Consider the following 21,496-nt stretch of genomic DNA (forward strand, 5'->3'; position numbering starts at 1 on the left):
ATAGTGGGCACCATTGGTTAGATAGGATTTAACATAAACTCTGTAATAGGACTCAATGTAGCAGCGACTTATGTAAAATGGAACTTTCTCCCACAAAAGCCTGAGTGTAAGCAATCCAGGGCTAGCTCGAGTGCTTCTTAGTGTCAGGTATCCAAACTACTTCTATGGATGGCAGTGCCCCAGCCTGCATGGTCCAACATGGCTCCCATCACATCCACATTCCTGGCAGTAAGTAGGAAGGGGAAAGAGGGAGTGGAGACTCACTCTGTCTGTTCAGAACACTAGTGAACTGAAAGATGAAATCTTTGCTTTGGTGTCTCATTTATTCTGCCCTCTGTACTGAGGGTTGTCTCCTTGGTTACTTCCCAGGGCAAAGAGCAGATGTATAACAGTGAGGCCAGGTCACAGGTGAGCAGTCAAAGGGAATATAGCTGCTATTCCAGGGTAATACAAGTTGTTTGCAGAAATGGGCAGGGTGCAAATTTCCATATATGATATGGTCAGAAATCTATAAAAATTTTCCCATAAAAAAGTCAGGAAGGAAATACTACTAAATCAAGGTTGTCTCTGAAAATTTGGTACATTTTTCCTTTTAAAATATATTTTGCTCTGCCCTTACTAGTGTGGCTTAGTTGGTTGGAGTGTTGTCCTGTACACCAAAAGGTTGGGGATTCAATTCCAGGTCAGGGCACATACTTAGGTTGCAGGCTCAAACCCCAGTCAATCTCACATCAATGTTTCTCTCTCTCTTTCCCTTCCTCTCTCTAAAATCAATAAACATTTTTAAACAATTAAAACAAAATATACCTTGCTCTATTTTATACATTTTTTACAATGAGTAAGCACTACCAGATATTTTAAACATCTTTGTGAAATACAGCATAACAATAGAAAGAGAAAAAAGTACATATTGCACGGTATATAGAATCATTGTGAAGTGAATACTGAGATATCAAAGTGATCAGGCTTATGGAGGGGTGCCATTTGAACCATGATTTAGAAGGATAAGGAAGTTTTGCTGTACAACCATGAACACACAGTCTTCTGACGGAGTTTTCACTCTGATGAGGAAGTCTAAATTGTATAAATAATTCCCCAAAGGATGATGATGATGATAGCCAAAGTTCTTGACCATGTGTTCCATGCCCAGCTCTGGGCTGGGTGATGTTGAGTTCACACCACTTCCTAGGACAGCGCTTCCCCCTATCATGAGGCCCCTTAGCCAGTCCAAGAGACAACACTGTTGAACATTACAGGTTGTTATTTGTTATGAGTGTCTTGGGGGAGAAATTCCAGGAGTCCTGGGAGCTTATAACAGGGCAACCTGTTCTTGTTTGTGATGGGGGAAGTCAAAAAGGCTTGACTCCAAAGTAAAAATGGCAGGAGCAGGTGTTTCTGCAGAGGCACAGCCTGTGGAAGAGCCTGGCAGCAAAGAAGCCTGGGGAGAGGAGCAGGAACAAAGTATTTTTAAATTTTTTTAATTAATTAATTTCTGGTTAATTTTATGTGTCAACTTGACCAGTATACTTGATGCCCTGATATTTAGCTAAACATTATTTTGAGTGTGTCTTCAAGGGTGTTTCTGGATGAGATTAGCATCTGAATCAGTAGACTGAGCAAAGCAGATTGCCCCCCTCAATGTGGCTGGGTGTCGTCCAATCCTCTGAGGGCCTGAATAGAACAAAGAGGTGGAGGAAGAAATAATTAGTACTCTGCCTTACTGTAGAGTTGGAACATGAGTTTTCTCCTGTCTTCACTGTAGAACTTATATCATTGTCTTTCCTGGTTCTCGGGCCTTTAGACTTGGACCAGGATTTATTTAAGCTGTCCACCTTCCTGGACCTCCAGTTTGCAGATGGCTCATGTGAGTTCTCAGCTGACATAATCATGTGAGCCAATTCATTATAATAAATCTCCTTCTTTCTCTCTCTGTAGCCTGTTGGTTGTCTGCAGAACCCTTAGTAATACACTGAAGGGAGGGCAGTGGAGGGACAGTAATCCAGATTAGTCATCACATAACTATTTAGCATCAACCATGCTTGAGTTTAGACCTGGCTCTGCCATGTCCTCAGGCAAATGACTCCACCTCTCGTGACCTTCACTTCCTCTCATGTTAGTTCCTTTTTCAGAGGGCTGTGAGAGGCCCTGCGAGACGTACCTGTATAGCAGGTTATAGTGACATAACTGTATAGCAGTTATGCCAGCCTAGTTCCCGTGAGGTCCTCAGGAGGCATTAGCAAGGGTAGTTATGACTATTTCCAGTTTATTAATTGGCGGCACTGCAAAACTAATGACATTGAGGCAGCAAATTCTGAGAATTAAAAGCACGAGCTACAAAGCCAGCCTTTCCGAGTCTGAATCTTAACTCTCGCACTTCTACCTGCATCAGTCAGAATAGGCTAGGTTACACTGTGGTAACAAATGAGTTCTAGATCTTAATGGACTAGCACCTCAAAATTTATTGCTTGCTCATAAAACAGGCACATGTGTCATGGCTCACTGATCCAGCTAGCATCCCTCGTGTGGTATCTCTGTGTGTGCAGAGCTTCCAAGGTTGCCTAGGAAGGGGATGAGAGCATGGAGCATCCTGAATTGGCTTTTAAATGCTACCGCAGGAAAGTGACCCTACCAACATGTCCACTCACATTTTATTGGCCAAAGCAAGTCATATAACCATGCCTGAGTTCAAAGGAGTCTGGAAGATGGTAGAAGACTTTGGTAATGCTTGCTGTACTATCTTATTGATGGTGCTAAAAATTCAGTGAGAAAATCCACACAAAACTTTCCATTCATTGAACAAATATTTGTGTACCTAATGTGCTGAGCATTGTTTTAGGAACTGAGTACATAGCAGTGAACAAGACAGTCAAAAATCCCTTCCCTCAAGGAGCTGACATTCCAGTGGGTGAGAGAGACAAGAAACTGGAGAAATAAGCTCTAATATATGTTAGCAGGTCATTAAATGTAAGAGCAGTGTGGGTGTGGGATGGGGAATGTGGGGGTTAAATCAGAGATCTGAGAGGAGCTTCCTGAGATCACTAGGTGTGTAGACTTGAGGCACTGAGGGATGAGGCACTGAGGTGGGGCTAGAGAGGGCCCTCTTGTGTGCCAGGAGAGGGGCTGCTTAGGTATTACTGTGTTTGCAGAGCCTGCTACTCCTGTCTGTGTTCTGCTGGGAACATTTCTATCAAGCTGCCAGTAGGGCTTCTTATTTTCATAAGAGGGAAGAAATACAGAGGTGACAAGACAGAAGCTTGGTGTCCATGGTGAGAACTTTGACTCTTTTTAAAAAATATTTCTTGTAGAGAGAGGGGAAGTGGGGAAGAAAGAGTGGGAGGGAAACATCGATTGGTTGCCTCAGATGCACCCCAATCTGGGACCAGGCCGCAACCCAGGCATGTGCCCTGATGGGGGATCGAACCAGTAACCTTTCGCTCTACAGGCCGATGCCCAAGTGAGCCATGCAGGCCAAGGTGACAACTTTGACTCTTACCTGCAGTAAGGTGGAGCCAGAGGAGGCTGCGCCCAGAGGGCCCTGATCTGACTCAGGTTCACAGACTCCCTCTGGCTGTATGTAGGGAGCAGACTATGGGGTGGGGATGGGAACAAGAGACAGGGAGGAGGCTCCTGTGAGGTCCAGGAAAGAGAAGATGGAACCAGGGCCAGCGTGTGGCAGTGGAAGGGGAGAAGAATTTAGATTATGTAGGTAGGGTCAAAGAGGTTTGCCGGCAGGTTGGAGTGGCTGTAAAAGAGAGAGATCAAGACAACCCTCGGGTGTTTGGTCTCAGTCAATCACTGAAGGACAGAGATGCCATTTACCTAGATGGGGAAGGTGGAGAGGGAGCAGTTTTGGGAGGAAGGTCAGTTTAGGATGCCTGAAGCTTGAGATACCTCTAAGACCCCTATGGAGATGGTGAGTAGGATGCAGGGGCCTGGAGATGTCTGGGCTGAAGATAGAAATTTGGGTACTGATAGCCTGAAGATGGACTTTAAGCCATGCATGTGAGGGAGATCTCCTGTGGCATGAGTGGGCTAGAGAGATGGACCGAGGTCTAAGACTTAGAATTGGCCAGGGTTAAGAGGTTGAGCAGACAGACCTGGATGACAATATGATTGCAATTGGCAGAGCACTATGAGAATGCGCACATTATAAGCATGTTAACTGGAAGCTGCACCTTGTCTCAGATGGGGGTGAAGACAGGGAGGGCTTCCTAGAAGAGGTGACTCCCGATACCTCAAAGCCTTGAGTAGCTACAAAGCCAGGCAAAAAAAAAAAAACAAACCCAAAAAACCCCCCAAAAAACACAAGGTGGAGGGTTCTAGGTGGAGGGAAGAGCCCCAGTGAAAGGCCTGACAGGAAGTGAGCCCTGGAGAGGGCAGAGAACGGAAGCTGCTCAGTCTGGCAGGGTGGGTGTGGTGAGAAGGGAATCTGGATTAGTCATCACGAAATGTTTGGCATAGCCAAGCCCAGGTTCAGACCCGGTCCTGACACCCTTTGTGACCACAGGCAATTTACTCTGCCTTCAGAACCTCCATTTTTTCTCCTGTTAGTTACTGCTTCATAGAGATGGCTTGTGTAGCAGTTCCTTGCCCTGGTTCCAGCAAGCCCTCAGGTAGCATTAGCCTTGACTATGAGTTTTATTTGTTTTGATCTTGTTATCTGAGCTATTATCATATTAATTATATTATTGAAGAATCAATGCATTAGGGTGGTGAAGAGTACAAACTAGGGAGTTTAACCTCAGAGTCAGTTTACTTATTTGCAAAATGGAGAAAATATATAGGTCCTAATGAAAACATGAACTGATACATGGAAACTGTTTAGGAGTTATTTCTATCAGTGTTATCTAAGAATGGGCAAGAGTCAACTACCTGAGGAATCCAGGTGGGCTCTAGGGAACTGCATGGATACAGAGAATAATAGCTACAAAGCTTTAATCACTTAATTATAATAGGGGCTTAGTGAGGGGGGCATGGGAACCTTTGTTTCCATTTTATAAATTAAAAGATCATCGCTCAGAAATTTCAAGTCACTGTTTTGGTATGCCATAGTTATAAAGGGGCAGAGCCGAGATTCAAACTCAAGCCTAGCTAGCCTCCAGGGGAGAGGCTAAGGGCCAGAGAAGGCAACCTGCTTGGAAGCTATCTTTAGCTTCATCTGAAAAGCCTGAAAAAGAACCGTGCACACAGGTTGGAAACGAACCAGAAGGCAAGAGAAAAAACTCGAAAGGCAGCTCGAGTCACCCTTTCTCTCCCAGTTTCTGCATTTTCCGCCCACCACCCGACTCTTCTGTGTCCAGGGCCCTTTTTAGAGACGGAAAGACTGAGGTGACACTTTGGGCCCATCCAGGAAAAAGGATTCTGGTGACCCTTAGAGGGTGGAGAGGGCACAAGGCAACCTTTGCAGGCAGCAAAATCCTACCCAGTTTGACCGCCATCCTGCTGCTGAAGGTCCCGAGAAGTCTAGTCTAGCCTTAGTCTCCGCCAGGGATGCGGGCGCTTGTCGCCGGGCCGTGAGCCAAATAAAACTCAGGGGTCTCCAGAGGCTGTCACGACAAGGCCAGGAAAGGGGCCGAGAGCCAAGACCCCTGTTTCGAGCGGACCTAAAAATTCATCCGTAGCCGTGTGGAAACCGGTTTCGGGGTAAAATTCACAGTACAACCTACGGGGTCACCTTGGGGTTCTCGTCCCCGTTCGTCCTCATCAGTGTTGGAAAGGTTTTGAGAAGACCTGCGACCATTGAAATCAGCGTGGGGCTTCAGTCCGCAGGGCCGGAAGCATGCTCTGCGAAGCTGGAGCGGCTGCAACCCATTAGCTAGGCTGAGCCTGCACGCGCAGGCGCACTTCCAGGGACGGCTGTAGGACCGCGCGGACGCCGGCTGGGCGGCTCCGCAGAGGCTAACCGGGTCGAAGCTGCCTGAGTCACGGGTCCCGCCCTACCGAGCCGGACGCAGCCAGAGGCCCGGGAGCAGCAAAGAAGAGCGGACCCGCGGACTTGTGAGAGAGGTGGTGAGCACCCTTGGCCAGTCTACCTTTGTACTCCGTAATCTCGGCCCTTACGGCCCCAGACCCGACGAAATCCTAAAGTCCCGGCTTCAGGGGTCCCCGAGGTTTACGATCTCAGATTCGAACCTCCAGAATTGTTTTGTCCCCGTTATCCCGCCCAGGACATTCCTCCACCCTCTGTCTCAGAATCTAAAATACGAGCCCATGGATTTGGGAGGTACGCCTTAAATTATGCCTGGGGTTGGGGGACTTCCAGAATCATGGTCCTAGATGCGTGCTCCCAATTCTAATGGGCAGCCCCGTTGTCCCAGGCCCGGGTCTTAGACCCATGATCTCAGACCCGAGCCCACACACCCAGCAGTGATAGTGTAATCCGGCTTCTGGGAGTATCTAAACTTTCAAGCCCATATTCCGGATTTCCAAAACCCTGTCCCGTGAGCGTCTAGGCCGATAATCTGATCCGCGATCCTGACCCCTCTAAAACCCGTAGTCCAAGTTCTGGAGCTTTCAGACTCAGATTCGATCACCAGACACATCAAAGTTGCCTTACACTAATTTGAGGTCCCCGAGAACTCCACTCATAATGATCTTATGTGTCGACTCAAGCCTGATGGGGAGGGACGCTTTGAATTCGGAGGGGGTCTTCAAACCTGGTGCTCCCTCTCTATTGCATCCACCGAAGAACTGCCCTCCCCAGAATCCCACACCCCATCCCGAATGAACTCCAAGCCCCAGTCTCATATATTATTCCCCCACGTCCAGCTGACGGAAATTCTGTTTATGGGGGTGGGAGGCGGGCTCAGGGTGCGGCAGTCACCTAACCCCTCTTTTTCTCCTTAGGAAGCTTGAGTCGCAGCCATGTTCTTGGTTAACTCGTTCTTGAAGGGCGGCGGTGGCGGCGGGGGAGGCGGAGGTCTGGGAGGGGGTCTGGGAAATGTGCTCGGAGGCCTCATCAGCGGAGGTGGAGGAGGCGGCGGCGGCGGCGGCGGAGGAGGAGGCGGCGGCGGTGGCGGCGGAACTGCCATGCGCATCCTGGGCGGGGTCATTAGCGCCATCAGGTAGGGCGGGGCCCGAGGGAGCGGGCTTTGCGTTGGAGACTTGTCCAGCAAGGATAGAATGGGGTAACCTGGAGACTGAGCTGGAGCCTTAATTAGGCTGGGCCGGGCCTGGGCTGAGAAGCCGGCCTTGAGGGGGCGAGCCTTAATGAGGTTGACTGCAGTTCATGGGGACGGGGCTTCACGTGGTGGGTCGTGATCTGTGGGATCTGTTGATGAGTTTTGGGAGGAGGCGCTTACTGGGGCTGAAACCCACCGCCCTCCGCTAACCTGAGACGAACGTTAAGGGGGCGGAGCCAGTGAGGCTCGTTGTCACTTCAATGGGGGCAAGGCTTGTCTTACGGGCCCGGCACGGCCGTCTTAGGTGGGTCAATGAGAAGGTGTGCCCAGAAGAGGCTGAGGCTTGAAGGGGCTCAGCCTGGCCGGGGACTGGCTGGGTCAAAATGGAAAAAATGTCCTGGTAGAGGGAGGACAGGTTGCCTAATTAGGAGCCTAATAAGTCTTGACCACTGAGCAATGATCCCTCCAAGGGACAGGAGCTAATGGGGCTGGGGTGGGGGTGCAGGGAAGACCGAAGTGTTCAGGAAGCCATAGTGATGAAGTTCCTAGGATGGGGTCTGAGAAGTTGGGGGTCTGGAGAAGCTGGGGCAGAGCTTTTATGAAGTGAGGCTTCGAAGGGGCTGGATCGTTTGAGGAAGATCCATTGGGCAGGTGTGCTCTGGTAGGAGTGGAGCCTACATTGAGGTCAGATCTCTGTTTGCTTGGGGTGCAACCAGTGCAGCAAGAATAGGGACAAGTGAGGTCAAGGACAGATAAGGCTGGCCGAGGGAACAGGTAGGGGGGGTGTCAGGCTGTTATTAGGGGGGTTGGGGTGCAGGGGTAGGGCTGCCCGTTGAAGGCCTCGCTCCTCCCTGGTGCTAATTCCCTTGTTTTCCTCCAGCGAGGCAGCTGCACAGTATAACCCAGAACCCCCGGTAAGCTGCCCTACACAACCTGGGACCTTCTCACTCTGAGACCTTTTCAACATCCCTCCTTGTCCTTTTGGAGAAGCCCCACCCCTTCTCCGTCTTATGAAATCCTTCTCATTAAGTACCTCTCTTGTAATGTCCTCAAACTTAAAATATTACCCACTTCCTATTCACTGACAACCTCTCATTCCTTTGATCACTCAGCTACCCAGTCCACTCTGGCCTTACCACCTAGGGCTCACTAGCCAGGGCACCCCTCCCTCACTTTCTCTGAGATCTCTTCCCTCTACAGCCCCCACGAACCCATTACTCCAACATCGAGGCCAATGAGAGTGAGGAGGTCCGGCAGTTTCGGAGGCTCTTTGCCCAGCTGGCTGGAGATGTAAGTAACCCGAGGTCCCCAGTCCTGTCCTAACACTTCCATACTTTCCCTTGGGTAGTCCTTGTGCACCCACACACTCAGTGGCAGTCCCAAAATTCCTACCCTCCTTCATGACACTACCAGACTCCTTTTAGTTACCCTGATCCACCCCAAACTTTTCTGCAGGACATGGAGGTCAGTGCAACAGAACTCATGAATATTCTCAACAAGGTCGTGACCCGACGTGAGTGACTGGGGTCAACCCACAGGGCATGCTTAGAGGTATGGCACCTGGGGTAGCTGTGACCTCTGGTCCCTGATCTTCAATCTGTCCCCCACAGACCCTGATCTGAAGACCGATGGTTTTGGCATTGACACATGTCGCAGCATGGTTGCCGTGATGGATGTATCCTTGTGGGCAGTCTAGGGGAGGTCTTGGGTGAAGAAGTAATTTTCTGAGAGCATGAGTGGGGAGCCAGGGTACAGCTTTCATACTCACAGACGTGGACAGGACTACATTAGAACATGCCCACCTATGACATGTGGCAATCAATAATAACAGCAGCTGGCATAGCGGGCATTTACATGCACTTCACAGCCATCCTGTTAGGCATATGCAGTTAGTCCATTCTATAGGTAAAGAAATTGAGACAGAGAGAGGCAGTCATTTGTCTGAAGTTATAAATAAAGTAAGTGACAGGATAGGAATTTGGACTCCGAGTCTTTTTGGCTTGAGAACCCAAGCTTATAACTGCCATAGGTATGCCCATGTGCACATATACACACACACAAGGGCACACCTGTATACATGAAGCTGTGTGATGGCATATGCAGAGGAACACATCTATTTGCACATGGGCCACTCATTAGCTGATCTTGGATACATGCACATCCAGCACATAGATCAGTGATGTGTGTATATATTCATGTCATGTGATCACATACATGGGTCATAGGGTTAAACAATTCTGGGTGTTTTAGCAAGGTTACTGAGCCCCTCTGTGCTTCAATTTGCCTATCTGTAAAATGGGCTGAATGATTATGGTGATATCAAATTAGAGTTACATTTCAAAGGTTTAGGATAGTCTGTACGTGCTGGCTGTTACTTTGATCTTACACAGGTAGATTTTCCAGCTCTGGGTCTATTTTTGTCTCTATGACTTGGGAATAACACTGGTGGGGCTGGTATCTTGAGGCTTTAGTGAGAAAAGTGATATTCCTGAGCTTAGAACTGTCTGGTGTGTACTAGGTGATATGGTAAGTCTTATCTGTTATTGGTATTGAGAATTTAGCAAGTGTCAGCTCCTGAGCTAAGGGCTTTCTGCCAATATCTCACTCTGCTCTGATTACAAACCCAGCAGGTATTCACTACTGTCACCTCATTTTCTTAGAGCTCTAAGATGACTATTCTTTTTAATGTCCTAACATTTAGGAAATCAAATTACTGTACTGTCAAGGATTTTATAAATGAAGAATTAGCACCCTGATCAATGTGGCTCAGTAGTTCAAGCATTGTCCTGTACACCAAAAGGTCACGGGTTTGATTCCCTGTCAGAGCACATCCCTAGGTTGTGGGTCTGGTCCCCACTCAGGGCACGTACAGGAGGCAAACAATTGATGTTTCTTTTCCTAAAATCAATGAACATATCCTCCGATGAGGATTTAAAAAAAAGAAAAAAGAATAAATGAGGAATTAGCAACTATTTTCAGGTGGAAAATTTGTAGTTTGGGAAAGTTCATTATAATTCCACATAGTTGTATTTAAAAAGAGTCCTTACCATTTAGCAACATAAAGTGGCCCTGGCCCAGTAGTTCAGTCAGTTATAGTGTTGTCCTGATACACCAAGGTTGTAGGTTAGGGTACATAGAAGAAGCGACCAAAGATTGTGTAAATAAGTGGAACAACAAAATCAATGTTTCTCTCCCTTCCTCTCTATCAATTAAAAAAAGAAACATCAAGTAAAATATGTATGGATAAAATGAGAAATAGCACCATGCCCAAGGTAACATGACTAGGGTGAGACAGGAGCTGGAGTTTTAGCCTGTGTTTCCCTGCTTGGCTCTTATCATCATGTAATAGGGTATATAATGCATGTATTTGTGTAGCTATTCTTAACATCCTTACACCAGAGTGACACAACGGGCAAGCTGGGTTTCGAGGAATTCAAGTATTTGTGGAACAATATCAAAAAGTGGCAGGTGTGTGGTGACCTCTGAAACTCCTAGCATGAAGACTCCTAAGCCATGGGGATGCTGTGCCGCATGATGCTCAGTTGATCCCTGACCTTCATGCCCCCACAGGCCATATACAAACAGTTTGATGTTGACCGCTCAGGGACCATTGGCAGCAGTGAACTCCCAGGGGCCTTTGAGGCAGCAGGTATGGCTGGCAGGGGCTGGGGATGGGATTGGTAAGGTAGCCCCCACCAAGCTGGTCTGAGCCTGAATCCTGGGGCTGGGAGTGGGTAGGGTTACGTGGCCCCCACACCTGAGAGACTTAAACTATTATCAGGATTCCACCTAAATGAACATCTCTACAACATGATCATCCGACGTTACTCTGATGAGGGAGGGAACATGGATTTTGACAACTTCATCAGCTGCTTGGTCAGGCTGGATGCCATGTTCCGTGAGTGATACCTTAGCTGTCTTCTGGGGTGGGCATTTTATTCAGCCTCCATTGGCCAAGGTCTTTGAGCCTAACCCTGAGGTGGGCAATGGTAGGGACACAGCAATGACCGAAATGGCCACAGTTCCTGCCCTCATGTCACTCAGAGTCTAGTGGAGGAAAGGCAAATCATCAGAGACTGCAAAGATTTGTTACCACTGGGATAGGGGAAGCTCAGGGCAGTGATGGGGGCTGTGAGGGGAAACTCCGGCCATAGTGGGTTTGGATTTGTGATTGGGAAAGCTCTGAGGGCTTCAAACTTAAGCAGCCTAAGGAGTCAAGGAGGGCTTCTTGGAGTAAGGCACATATAAGCTGAGACCTTTGGGATGAGGAAAAGTGACCCCAGCGAGAGAGTGGGGATGAATGTTGCAGTGGGAATGAATGTTGCAGTGGGAACAGCCTGTGTGAAAACCTAGACAGGAAAAAGATGCACTTTTGGTGTTTTTTGTTAGACTCAGTTCAGTGTGCTGAAGAGGGGGTGGGATGGTGTCACAAGGCTGTGAGGAGGAGTCAGTAGGGTTTGGATCACGAGGGCTCTTTTGAACATAAATGCAATGAATTCAGTACATTAAGAGCATGGGTAGAAGCAAAGGGACAGGTATGTCATGGATGTGAGGACAAGGTGAGAGGGGACAATAGGGCAGGTGATGTCCAAAGTCACATATGAGAAGGCCCAAGAAATGTCCATTGGATTTACCAGCTAGAGGTTCAGCAATAACTGCAGCCAGTGCAGTATCAAGAAACCAGGTACATGGACATCTGAGGGTGGTAACTGAACGCAGAATAGAAAGGAAGCCAAGGCAGCATGGGCACCAGTTTGCCCATGTTTGGCTGTGGGTGGGGAACATAGAGTGGAGTTTCAGGGCAGGAGTGGGAACCATGCCAGACAGTAAGGCAGGAAGTGGAGCCTGCAGAGCCTCGGTTTCCAATAGTCTTAAGGTTAGAACTGGAGGGCTTAGAGGTTGGTGGGAGGCTGAGACCTGGGCAGAGGGGAGTGCACAGGTATGTAGAGGGCATTACTTATTTATTTAACATTTTTTTTATCCTGTTTTTTCCATTACCATTTATCCCCCCATACCCTCTTCCACCTCCACCCACCCTGGAGACCATTATTATTGAAGTGGGTAACAGCCTGGGTTTCAATCCCAATTTCTTCCCTTTCTTACTGTGTGGCCTGGAGCATATTACTTCTCTGTGCCAAATTTTAAAATGACTTATCTCAAGAGTTAAGTCAGTTAAAATGACTTAACTCTTAAATGAGTTAATACATGCAAAGTACTTTATACAGTGCTTGGCACAAAGTACTCAATAAAGTACTAGCTATTATTATCATCATCCCATATATTAGTATATTTTTATCCTAAAAGTCAACTGCCCATCACCCCAACCCTTCCCTTGTCTAGGTGCCTTCAAATCTCTTGACAAAGATGGCACTGGACAAATTCAGGTGAACATCCAGGAGGTAAGAGCTTGCATTCTGGAATGTGGGTTCCTAGTGGGGGACCCCCTCTCCTTAGCTCTGCACTGGGCTCCCTCCCACCTATTTCCGCAACAACCCCTTGGTGAGGGCAGAGGGCTCCTGGTATTCTCAATTCCCTTCCTCCTCACTCTCTGTGCCTTTCTCTTCCCAGTGGCTGCAGCTGACTATGTACTCCTGAATGGGAACCCCAGGCCTCTCCCCTCATCACCTTGCGATAGGTGTCACCTTGGACTTCTTGGTCTCTCCCAAGGGCTGATCCTGTATGCAGTCATGTCTTTGTGGGGCGTGCTGACCCACCAGCTTTTCCTTTATCCTAGTCGTTGGCATCTTGCTTCTCAGACAACAGCTAGGGCCCAATATGTCCCAACACGCCATGACCCAAGTTACCCCTGGCTCTAAGACATTCTGACACACCCTGCCCCATTAGTCACTCCACCTTCCACACACCCACTTCTCACCCTGTCCGTGACCTTTCTTGTACATCTGTGCTAAGCTCTGTTGCGTCCATTCCCCAAGGGCCCTTCTCTAAGCTCTGGAAAGATCACCCCCGTCCCTGTGCACTCTGGCACACCTGTTCAGTTAACTACCCAGGCAGTTAACTACAACAGGCCCATATGCTCTAGTGCCTTTGTATTCTGCTCCCAGCCTGCCAGGCCCTGAAGGAAATAAATTTACCCCAGTTGCTGCTCTGAGATGTGCCTTCTGTTCTGAGAGTTGAGGAGTGGCTCAGGCTCTGTCTGGGTCTTGGTGGTGGTTTTGTGGATCTTTGTGTCTATCTCCAAGGCTGGGTCTGCATGTCTTTCTCATACTAGATCCCAGTTGAGCTGTAGCCTCATTCTTTCAACGATACTTCAGAGATTCTGTGGAAACTGAGATTGGGACCCAGAGACCTGGGCAGTCTCTGCTCCTGCCCTAAGAACAGAGCTGGTGGGAAGTGTCATTGCCACCCCTGGTTCTGTCCCCCAAGGTCATGTTTGTCCCAATCTCATCTGTGCATGAGTGAGTTTGTCCTTACTTGCCTCGGCCTGTTTTGTCATGACCATGCTTAGTATCTTCCTTCCCACCCCCTGGGCCTCTGCAGGGAGAAGGGCATGTATCCCAGGATACATATTTCTGTCCCACTTGAGGACACCACCTTAGGTCCTTAAGCCTGAGGGGCAGCCCAGGGGTGCCACTTGGGATCTGGAAGAGCTGAGAGGCAGTGATATCCTAGGAACAGACCTGGTCTAGAATGAGGGACTCAAGGCTGGGGCAGTGGGCAGTCCATTAGGACAGAGAGTGCCTGTTAGTGGGAGGATGGGCAGAGGGGCGCACACAGAGGCCAGAGCTGGGCTGGGTTCCCCAAGAAGCCAGCACATTTATTGACGTCTGTTCAAGTCCTTCAGGTCCTGAAGGCTTCTTGGTCTCACTTCTTATGGGGGAAGGAAGCCCAGCCAAGACAATACAGACTGTAGACGGTGCCTAGGGAGGGAGTGTGGGGGGATACATAATGAGACCCTAATCACTTCCGTGAACCCACCTTAGGCTTTTATGCCCCTTTGCAGACTCACCAATTACCAGTCTGCATCCCAGCCCCCAGTTTACTCCTAAAACTGCGCTTGAGGTGGGAATCCCTGGTCCTTGATTCAGACCAGGTCCTGAGCTTTCTACCCAGGTCCTGTCGGCCCCAGGGCCCCTTCTGGGACAGAATCACAAGCCCTAGGGAGCTCCCTCCCTATTTGCTAGCCTAGACTCCAATGCCGGCTCCAAACCTGGCCACCTCACAGCCCAATCCCCTCTCTAAACACCAGCCCGGCAACGAGCCCCCTTCCTCACTCCACACGGAGCCCGCCTCAGTGCAGCTCAGGTCGAGTCCGGCCCTGCACTCACCTCCAAAACACAGCGCCATGGTCAGTCGGTACAGAACACTGTCGGTTCCCCCGCCCTTCAAGTGCACCGGGAGGTCATTGTCTGCCTGAGGTTGGGGCCGTCCAATAGGAAGAGAGTGTTGGCTGCAAAGACGGTACTCCCCCCAACTCCGGATCGAACTTCCGGCTCCTAGGCTTTCCCCTTGCCCTACCCCCACTCCGCCTACCTGGAAGAGTTTCTGTTTCTCACCCACTCGGTTCTCCAAACGGTTCCGGGCGGTGGAGCTGAAGGAACGAATCAATGCCTGGGAAACCTGAGGGGAGGGGGTGGATGGGTGGGTGTTAGATGCACCTGGAGAGGTGTCTCAAAGTGGGTCTAGTCGGGGGTACAAGGACGGTCCAATGCTTCGGGAGCTTCCCAAAGGCAGGATCAGAACTTGCAGTACGAGTGGGGGAGGGTGTCCTGTCAAGGAAGACCCCGAAGGGGACGTGCTCCTAGAGGGTCTGACTTGGAGGTTACCAAGCTGTCTAGAAGGTGCTAGAAGAGGAGCGGCCCCAAAAGGGAGGCTAATGACCTGCGGGTCTAAGTCCCGAGATTTTTGTGGGGGGGGGGCGGGGGAGCGGGGGAGGATTTCCTGGATTAATGGTAGGAGCTCAGGTCCCGGAAATGTCGGGACTGGGTCCCGGGTACTTCATGGGGTTTCCAGACACCAAGGGAAAGGGGTGTTGTATTTCCAGTGCTTGGGTCCCGATCTGTCAGGGGTGCCCTACACGAAGGGAAGTTTAAACCCAGGGCTTAGGACTGTGTTAGGGCCCCATGTTAGGGAGGTGAGAGGTGGGGGTCCCAGGCTGTTTAGGAGGGAGACTGGAACCCTGAAGCGAGCTCACATTACAAGGCCCCAGATCCCGGGACGTTTAGGGATTCTTATACTAGGGTAAAGGCTTTCGGGTTGGGGGCCCGCGGCCCGGCGGGTGTGGGCCCTCACCTTCAAGGCCCTCATCCTGCGTCCTCCTCCGGCCAGAGTCACCTCCCCTCTCGGCCCAAGGGCAGATCGCGGCCTTCCCTCCCTGGGAATCCCAGGCCACACCCCAGGCGTGCTACACAACAGCCCTGTCTGGCCCAAACCAGAGTGGGGTGGAGCCAGGAAAAGCCGGTAGCCAGATTCGTCGAATAGGTCAGCCGAGAAGAGGCTCCAACCCCGCCTCGTATCAAAAGGTTGAGGCTTCCATCTGTTACTCAGCTCTGGATTTCTATTGGCCCAAATTCCAGGGAATACATTTTTTGGTTTGTGTCTGCGGTGATACCCGGCTAGGGCAAGTACATTTTCTCCTCTGGGACTCTCGCATTTCCTCGTGACTGGATTGGCACTGCAGAGCGAGCGAGGGCTCGGCTAAACGGGTTCGAACTTCCTGTTCTATTTAGACCGAGGTTGAACTTCTGAGCATAGTTTCCCGTATCTGTGACGTGGGAGTAAGAGAGTTAAAGGTTTATTGAGAGCATTACGTGAGCTCATATTAGAGCATAACGGAGCTAACAGTTACAGCGGAGCTAATAACTATTGCACAGGGACAGATAAAGAGTCTTTATTTTCACTTTTCCAGCGGCAAGGTTCATGTATAAAATATTTTTGTATTAAGTTTTATCATGGAACCACTTTTTAAAATATTCATTTCTAGGGAGAGGGAAAGGAGGGAGAGAAACGTAGATGTGACATCAACTGTTTACCTCTCTCACACGTTCCCAACTGGGGACCTGGCCCACAACCCAGGCATGTGCCCTGACTGGGAACTGAACCAGTGATCTTTTGGTTTGTAGGCCGGTGCTCAACCCACTGAGCCACACCAGGTAGGGCTTATCGTGGAAAATTTCAAACCGAAAGCAGAGAGTAAGGTATAATGCGCCTCCATCTTGGACCCATTGCCTGCTTCAACAGCTATCACCAGTATAGTGCTTTTCATACATCTCCCCACTCAACTCTTTGTATTGGTGTATTTTAAAGCACACTCCAACATCCTGTTTCATTACATATGTATCTCTAACAGGGACTTAAAAAGGAAAATCCTAACCACCCACAATTTATGGATTGAATCAGGGATTAGAAAAAAATCATTAAAAACTTTTAAAAAATTGATTAGAGGGACAGTGGGTAAATTTCAAATAAGGTTTGTGGATTAGGCAATAACATTCTCAGTATTAATTTCCTGATTTTAATGATTTTACAATGGTTATATATTGATGTTTTTAGGACCTACATGCTGAAGTACTGGGGAATAAAAAGGTATCATATCTACTTACTGTAGAATGATTAAGAAACAAGTTACATGTCTATATTCTATCTGATTCTAATTCTGTCTGATTCTGATGTGCAGGCAGTGTTGAGCATAGTTTTAGTAACCACTGGTGATCCTGGCATAGTCTAAAAGGTTTTAACAATCTCTTTTAAAAAGAGCTTTTGTAACAATTAAATTCCCTTGCCACTTTCAAACTATGCTTGTTAATTGAATATGTTAGATTTTTCCATTTATGAACTACAATAGGCTAAGTTACAAGAAGAATCGTTCCTCAATACTTAACATAAGTTTTATGAATCTAAAATGACAAACATATAAATGTAGCAAATCTTATAATCCATTATTTGTTCCAATAGTGCACATAAATAGTAAGATTTCAACTAAGAGTGAGTCTTAGTCACTAACTGGATTCCACATTTTATTTTTAAAGATTTTATTTATTTTTAGAGGGGGGAAGGGAGGGAGAAAGGGAGAGAAACATCAATGTGTGGTTGGTTGCCTTTCGCATTCCTCACACTGGGGACCTGGCCTACAACCCAGGCACGGGCCCTTGCTGGGAATTGAACCAGCGACACCCCTTGCTTCATAGGCCGGCATCCACTGAGCCACACCAGCCAGGGCTGGATTCCACATTTTAAATTGGAATTATATGCATAAGATTGACCTGATATTTAAATAGGCCAATTTATTTTATATCTTAGAAATACTTAAAATACTAAATATTCAGATTTCCTAACAAGAAAAGTTAACATCATGGTTTTGACTGTCTTAAATATTTACTTAATTTTTTTCATATCTTAAATATATAATCTTTATTATATATCTCCATTGCCATTTAGTCCCCTTATACCCTCACCCCCCAGCAATCAACACCCTGTTTTCCGTGTCCATGAGTCCTTTTTCCTTACTTAATTTTTATTAGTCAATTCAAAACTTTCTCCAGGTTAGATTGTTGGGGAGGAGTAGGGAGGTGCCAGAGGAGGTTGCCTGAGGCAATGGTAAACGGTCTAGGACAGGATTGGCTGAGGAGCTGAATGCCTCCTGAGCGCACAGAATTATGGGACAGAAGATTTAAAATAAAAGGAGAGCAGAGACTGGTTCTCTGGAACTCGTCTTCCTCTAGGGTACCCGGATGATTGTGCTGCAGCTGTCTGCATTTCCAAAAGGGTGGTAATTTGGATGGACTTCAGATGGGAGAAGAAACTCCAAGCACAGCCTAGGATCAGGCTGGCCTGGCAGGGGGTGTCAGGGTTATTCTTTGGGTGTTCTAGAGGGGCTGGGCTCTGAGGGAGAAGCCTGCCATTCTTGCAAAATTGGGAAGCTTTTGTGTCTTATGTTTTAGTTTGTAAACTAATCCTATAGAAATAAGGTAATTAAAAACTGACAGGGGGGATGATAGGGGAACTAAGGAGTTAAAGATTTTAGCCTTAATTGATAGGCTTAGCTGGTTAAAGCTGTAACTAAAGAGTTAGAGTTTAGCCTTCATTGATAAGCTTAGGTGGTTAATGCACATGGAAAGCTGTTATTCCAAAATTGTGTAGCTTTTATTTATTTTTTCTTAAAATATTTCATTTATTTATTTTTAGAGAGAGGATAAGGGAGGGAGAAAGAGGAAGAGAAACAATGAGGAAAGAGATGTTGATTGGTTGCTTCTCACACGCAACCCCGGCATGTGCACTAACTGGGAATCAAACCAGCAACCTTTTGGTTTGCAGGCCAGCACTCAACCCACTGAGCCACACCAGCCAGGGCTAGAATTGTGTAGCTTTTAAATAAAGACTCCTTTCCTTTATTGCCAAACCTTTGCCTCTGGAATTTTGTTTAGAGGGTGGTGGCAGGCAATAGGACCCTGCTTGCTTTTTGATAACAAGGTCATGGTTACCCACGATGTAAGATGCTCATACCAATTCATGTCATACCATCAATTACCTGGGAAATACAAATTAAAACCACAATGAGATAACACTACATGCCTAATGCATGGCCAAAATTAAAAAGACTGACTATACCAAATGCTGGTGAGGATGTGGAACAGTTGTAACTCATACATTGTTAGTGAAAATACAAAATGGCACACCCATTGTAGTGGTCTGGGTCTAGTCTAGAGATAGAAACCACCTACTAGGTTAAATGGGGGAAGTTTAATATAAAGAATTATTAACTGATAAAAGAATAACTATAAGATACAAGGAAACTATACATGCTACCTTAGGTTTGAAGGAAGGTACCAAAGGAAGCAAAAATCGGGAAAGGGTCTAAACCTTGTTGGGGATGTGGTTTGGCCACCAGAGAGCAGAGAAGTTTGCTAGTTTAGCCAGGCTGGGGCTGGCCTGGAGCTGCTGGGCAAATAATAGGCAAGCCTCCAGAGTGCACTCAGGTGAGCAGGCAATCAACCACCCGTGGAGTGGGCAGGCAGAGAGAGTCAGGTTTGGCAGGGGTAGGGGCTTTCAGGACTGCGGGTCACAGGGGCTGGGAGACTGCATTGTGTATGATTGTGTGGACCACAGGTGGCTGGATGCAGGCCTCACAGAACCTGCTGAGGGAATTGGGCAGTTGACTGTGTGCAGGTTGGGAGGGAGCTTCTGAGGGAGTTGAGGAAGGTGGCTTTGTTTAGGTTGAATGGGGGCTTGTTGAGGGAGTCTGAATAAGTGGCTGTAAAAAGATTATTGCGAGGCTGAGGTTGGATGGGTTCAGTGGGAAGTCCTCACACCCACACCACTGACACCTCACCCTTGCCTGCGAGGGAACTTTTAGGAAGCCTCTTCCTCCTGCAGTGTCACTCCAGTGCCCTCTGCTGAGAATGCTTAATGATGTGCTGTCTGTAAATGAGGAAGGCTTAAGGGAATTCCACTGTTTTTACAGGGTATATATTGAACCATGCATTTGGAGGGGGGAGGCAATAGATAGCAGACACAGTCTGCATCGTTGGCTATTCAGCTTCTATATGGACCCATGGTGCAGTTGGTTGGATGTTGTCTTGCAAAGCAAGAGGTTGCAGGTTTGATTTCCAGTCGGGTCACATTCCTGGGTTGCAGATTGATCCCTGGTTGGGGCACATATGAAAGGCAACCGACTGATGTTTTTCTCATACTTTAATGTTTCTCTCCTTCTTTCCCCTCCTCCCTTCCCCTTTCTCTAAAAATAAATAAATCTAAAAAAAAAAAAAAAAGGAAAGTTTTACTTTCCCCAGATTGAGAAAACCCACAGCCCTAAAAGTTTGTATCCATCACAGACTACTTATTCCTCAGATTCAGTTGCATTCTTGCTGAATATTGTTACCTAAAGACTAAATTGTAATCTCCAATAACTCATATGTAAAAGTAAAAAATGTAAAAGAAAAAGAGGAGAATAGTTAGTATACATGAATAAACTCTTGCATATAAGAAGTGCAGAGGAAACTGCGAAATCTTCCTTTCTGTAATTGGTCAGGATGTCACTGTGCAAGTCAGACCTGGCGCAGGTCTGCCTCAAGTACCAATGTCTGCCTCAGGCCAGCCTGTAGTGTGTGGGTTGACTTGGTATAGGAAAGATTACGCAACATGCAACACAAGTCCAGGTGATTTTAAGAGTGTATTTATTAAACCTGGGGAAAATGAAATTTTAGGAGAAAGAAAATAAAAGGTTCACATCTGGAACAAGGTGTGGTGTGATCCAGAGACAGCCCTGCACTGGCATCCTTTGTCTTGAGGGCTTTTTCTGTCTTTTGTGGGTGGGAATCTTAGGGGAGTCTCAGGAGAGGATTTCAGTAGAATATTCATCAGTTTTCCAGCTATGTCCTTTAATATTATGTTGATGCACCAAATTGGGCACTTAGGGGGTATCAGAGTCATTTTCTGCTCTACTTTGCCTCTACCTTGGATTTACTTGACTCTTAATTTGTTGTTGTTGTTGTTGTTATTTATTCCCCTAACTTTATCTGTCCTTGGGTTTGGCTGGCATTAATGGCACTCACTGGGTCTCTGTTATCTATCTCCCTGACCAGGGTAATTTAAGCTATTTACTCTCCAGTTGAGGAGGAGAGGTGTAAACTGTTTGCTGTCAAGTGTCCTTGTTTAGGGAAGATAAGGTCTTGCAATTTACTTGATTTACTTGTGTGGCCCAATTGTCTAACCATTTGCCTCAGTTACCCTTTTCCCACTTGTCAAAAATTTTCCTAACATCTAACTGTCTTACCTCAAGGAGGTCAGAGCTGATGTCACTAGCTTCCTTCTTTAATTAACTTTTCATAATATCCTTGCCCTCAGTCACAACTCAATTGCTTTAAGTTGAGTTGTGGCTGAGTTGACTCAACCCTTCATGCCCAAATGGTTCCAGGCTTCAGGCATCCCAAGTACCAGAGTCTATTGATTTGTTCAAACAAAGATATTACATCTGGGACAGCAACTTCAGTTGGTATAAACATCTGACTAAGTTTGTGATAGCCTTCAGTCATTCTCCAGGATATTTTTTATATATTTTAAAGTAAATGGCAAATATCAGCATACTTCACCCAACAGTTTATTAACTAGACTTTATCATTAACTTGACCTCCTGGATATTTGAAAGTATTAAAATGAGTGTTATCCTATATGGCTGGGAAGAGAGTAAATTAGAGCCAAGCTTTCTAATAGCTTATTGGCCAATTTGTCAAATAGCTATATAAAAAAAAAACCAACAAAACACTGAATCTACATTCTTGTAGAGCAACAATTATCTGTAGCTGCAGAAGAACTGCCCTGTTAAGTAGTGTGTTGCAGACTGCAAAACTGGCCCCTGTACTTCTTTGCTGTTTTATTTGCTGCTCATTTTAATTTTGCCACTCCTTGAATCTGAGCATGGC

At 47.3% G+C, this 21,496-nt stretch overlaps 2 protein-coding genes across 4 annotated transcripts; one reads left to right on the forward strand and one right to left on the reverse strand.

Annotated features, from left to right (window-relative positions):
* Positions 1–1,496: 1,496 nt before the first annotated feature.
* Positions 1,497–15,524, reverse strand: LOC129083211 (cytochrome c oxidase subunit 7A1, mitochondrial). Of its 2 annotated transcripts, none has more exons than XM_054589067.1 (4): positions 15,372–15,524; positions 14,613–14,699; positions 14,408–14,492; positions 1,497–1,671 (listed from the first exon to the last, which is right to left on the reverse strand). In XM_054589067.1, the coding sequence occupies exons 1-4, from the start codon at positions 15,384–15,386 to the stop codon at positions 1,571–1,573; spliced, it is 288 nt and encodes a 95-aa protein (XP_054445042.1). In that variant the 5' UTR covers positions 15,387–15,524; the 3' UTR covers positions 1,497–1,570. The 2 variants fall into 2 exon arrangements, with proteins under 2 accessions (XP_054445042.1, XP_054445040.1); XM_054589065.1 differs by lacking the exon at positions 1,497–1,671 and adding an exon at positions 13,876–13,999 and having other exon boundaries at positions 15,372–15,522.
* On the forward strand, positions 5,867–13,541 carry CAPNS1 (calpain small subunit 1). 2 transcript variants are annotated; one of them, XM_054589063.1, is made up of 11 exons: positions 5,867–6,009; positions 6,847–7,064; positions 8,002–8,035; positions 8,322–8,411; positions 8,577–8,634; positions 8,732–8,796; positions 10,521–10,589; positions 10,692–10,770; positions 10,903–11,019; positions 12,462–12,520; positions 12,690–13,541. In XM_054589063.1, exons 2-11 carry the CDS (start codon positions 6,865–6,867, stop codon positions 12,714–12,716), a joined length of 798 nt encoding a protein of 265 aa, XP_054445038.1. In that variant the 5' UTR covers positions 5,867–6,009; positions 6,847–6,864; the 3' UTR covers positions 12,717–13,541. The 2 variants fall into 2 exon arrangements, with proteins under 2 accessions (XP_054445038.1, XP_054445039.1); XM_054589064.1 differs by having other exon boundaries at positions 5,869–6,006.
* Positions 15,525–21,496: the final 5,972 nt, after the last annotated feature.

The sequence above is a fragment of the Pteronotus mesoamericanus genome, unplaced genomic scaffold, assembly GCF_021234165.1.
Source record: "Pteronotus mesoamericanus isolate MK-2021 breed Mesoamerican mustached bat unplaced genomic scaffold, CSHL_Meso_final scaffold_165, whole genome shotgun sequence".
NCBI lineage: Eukaryota > Metazoa > Chordata > Mammalia > Chiroptera > Mormoopidae > Pteronotus > Pteronotus mesoamericanus.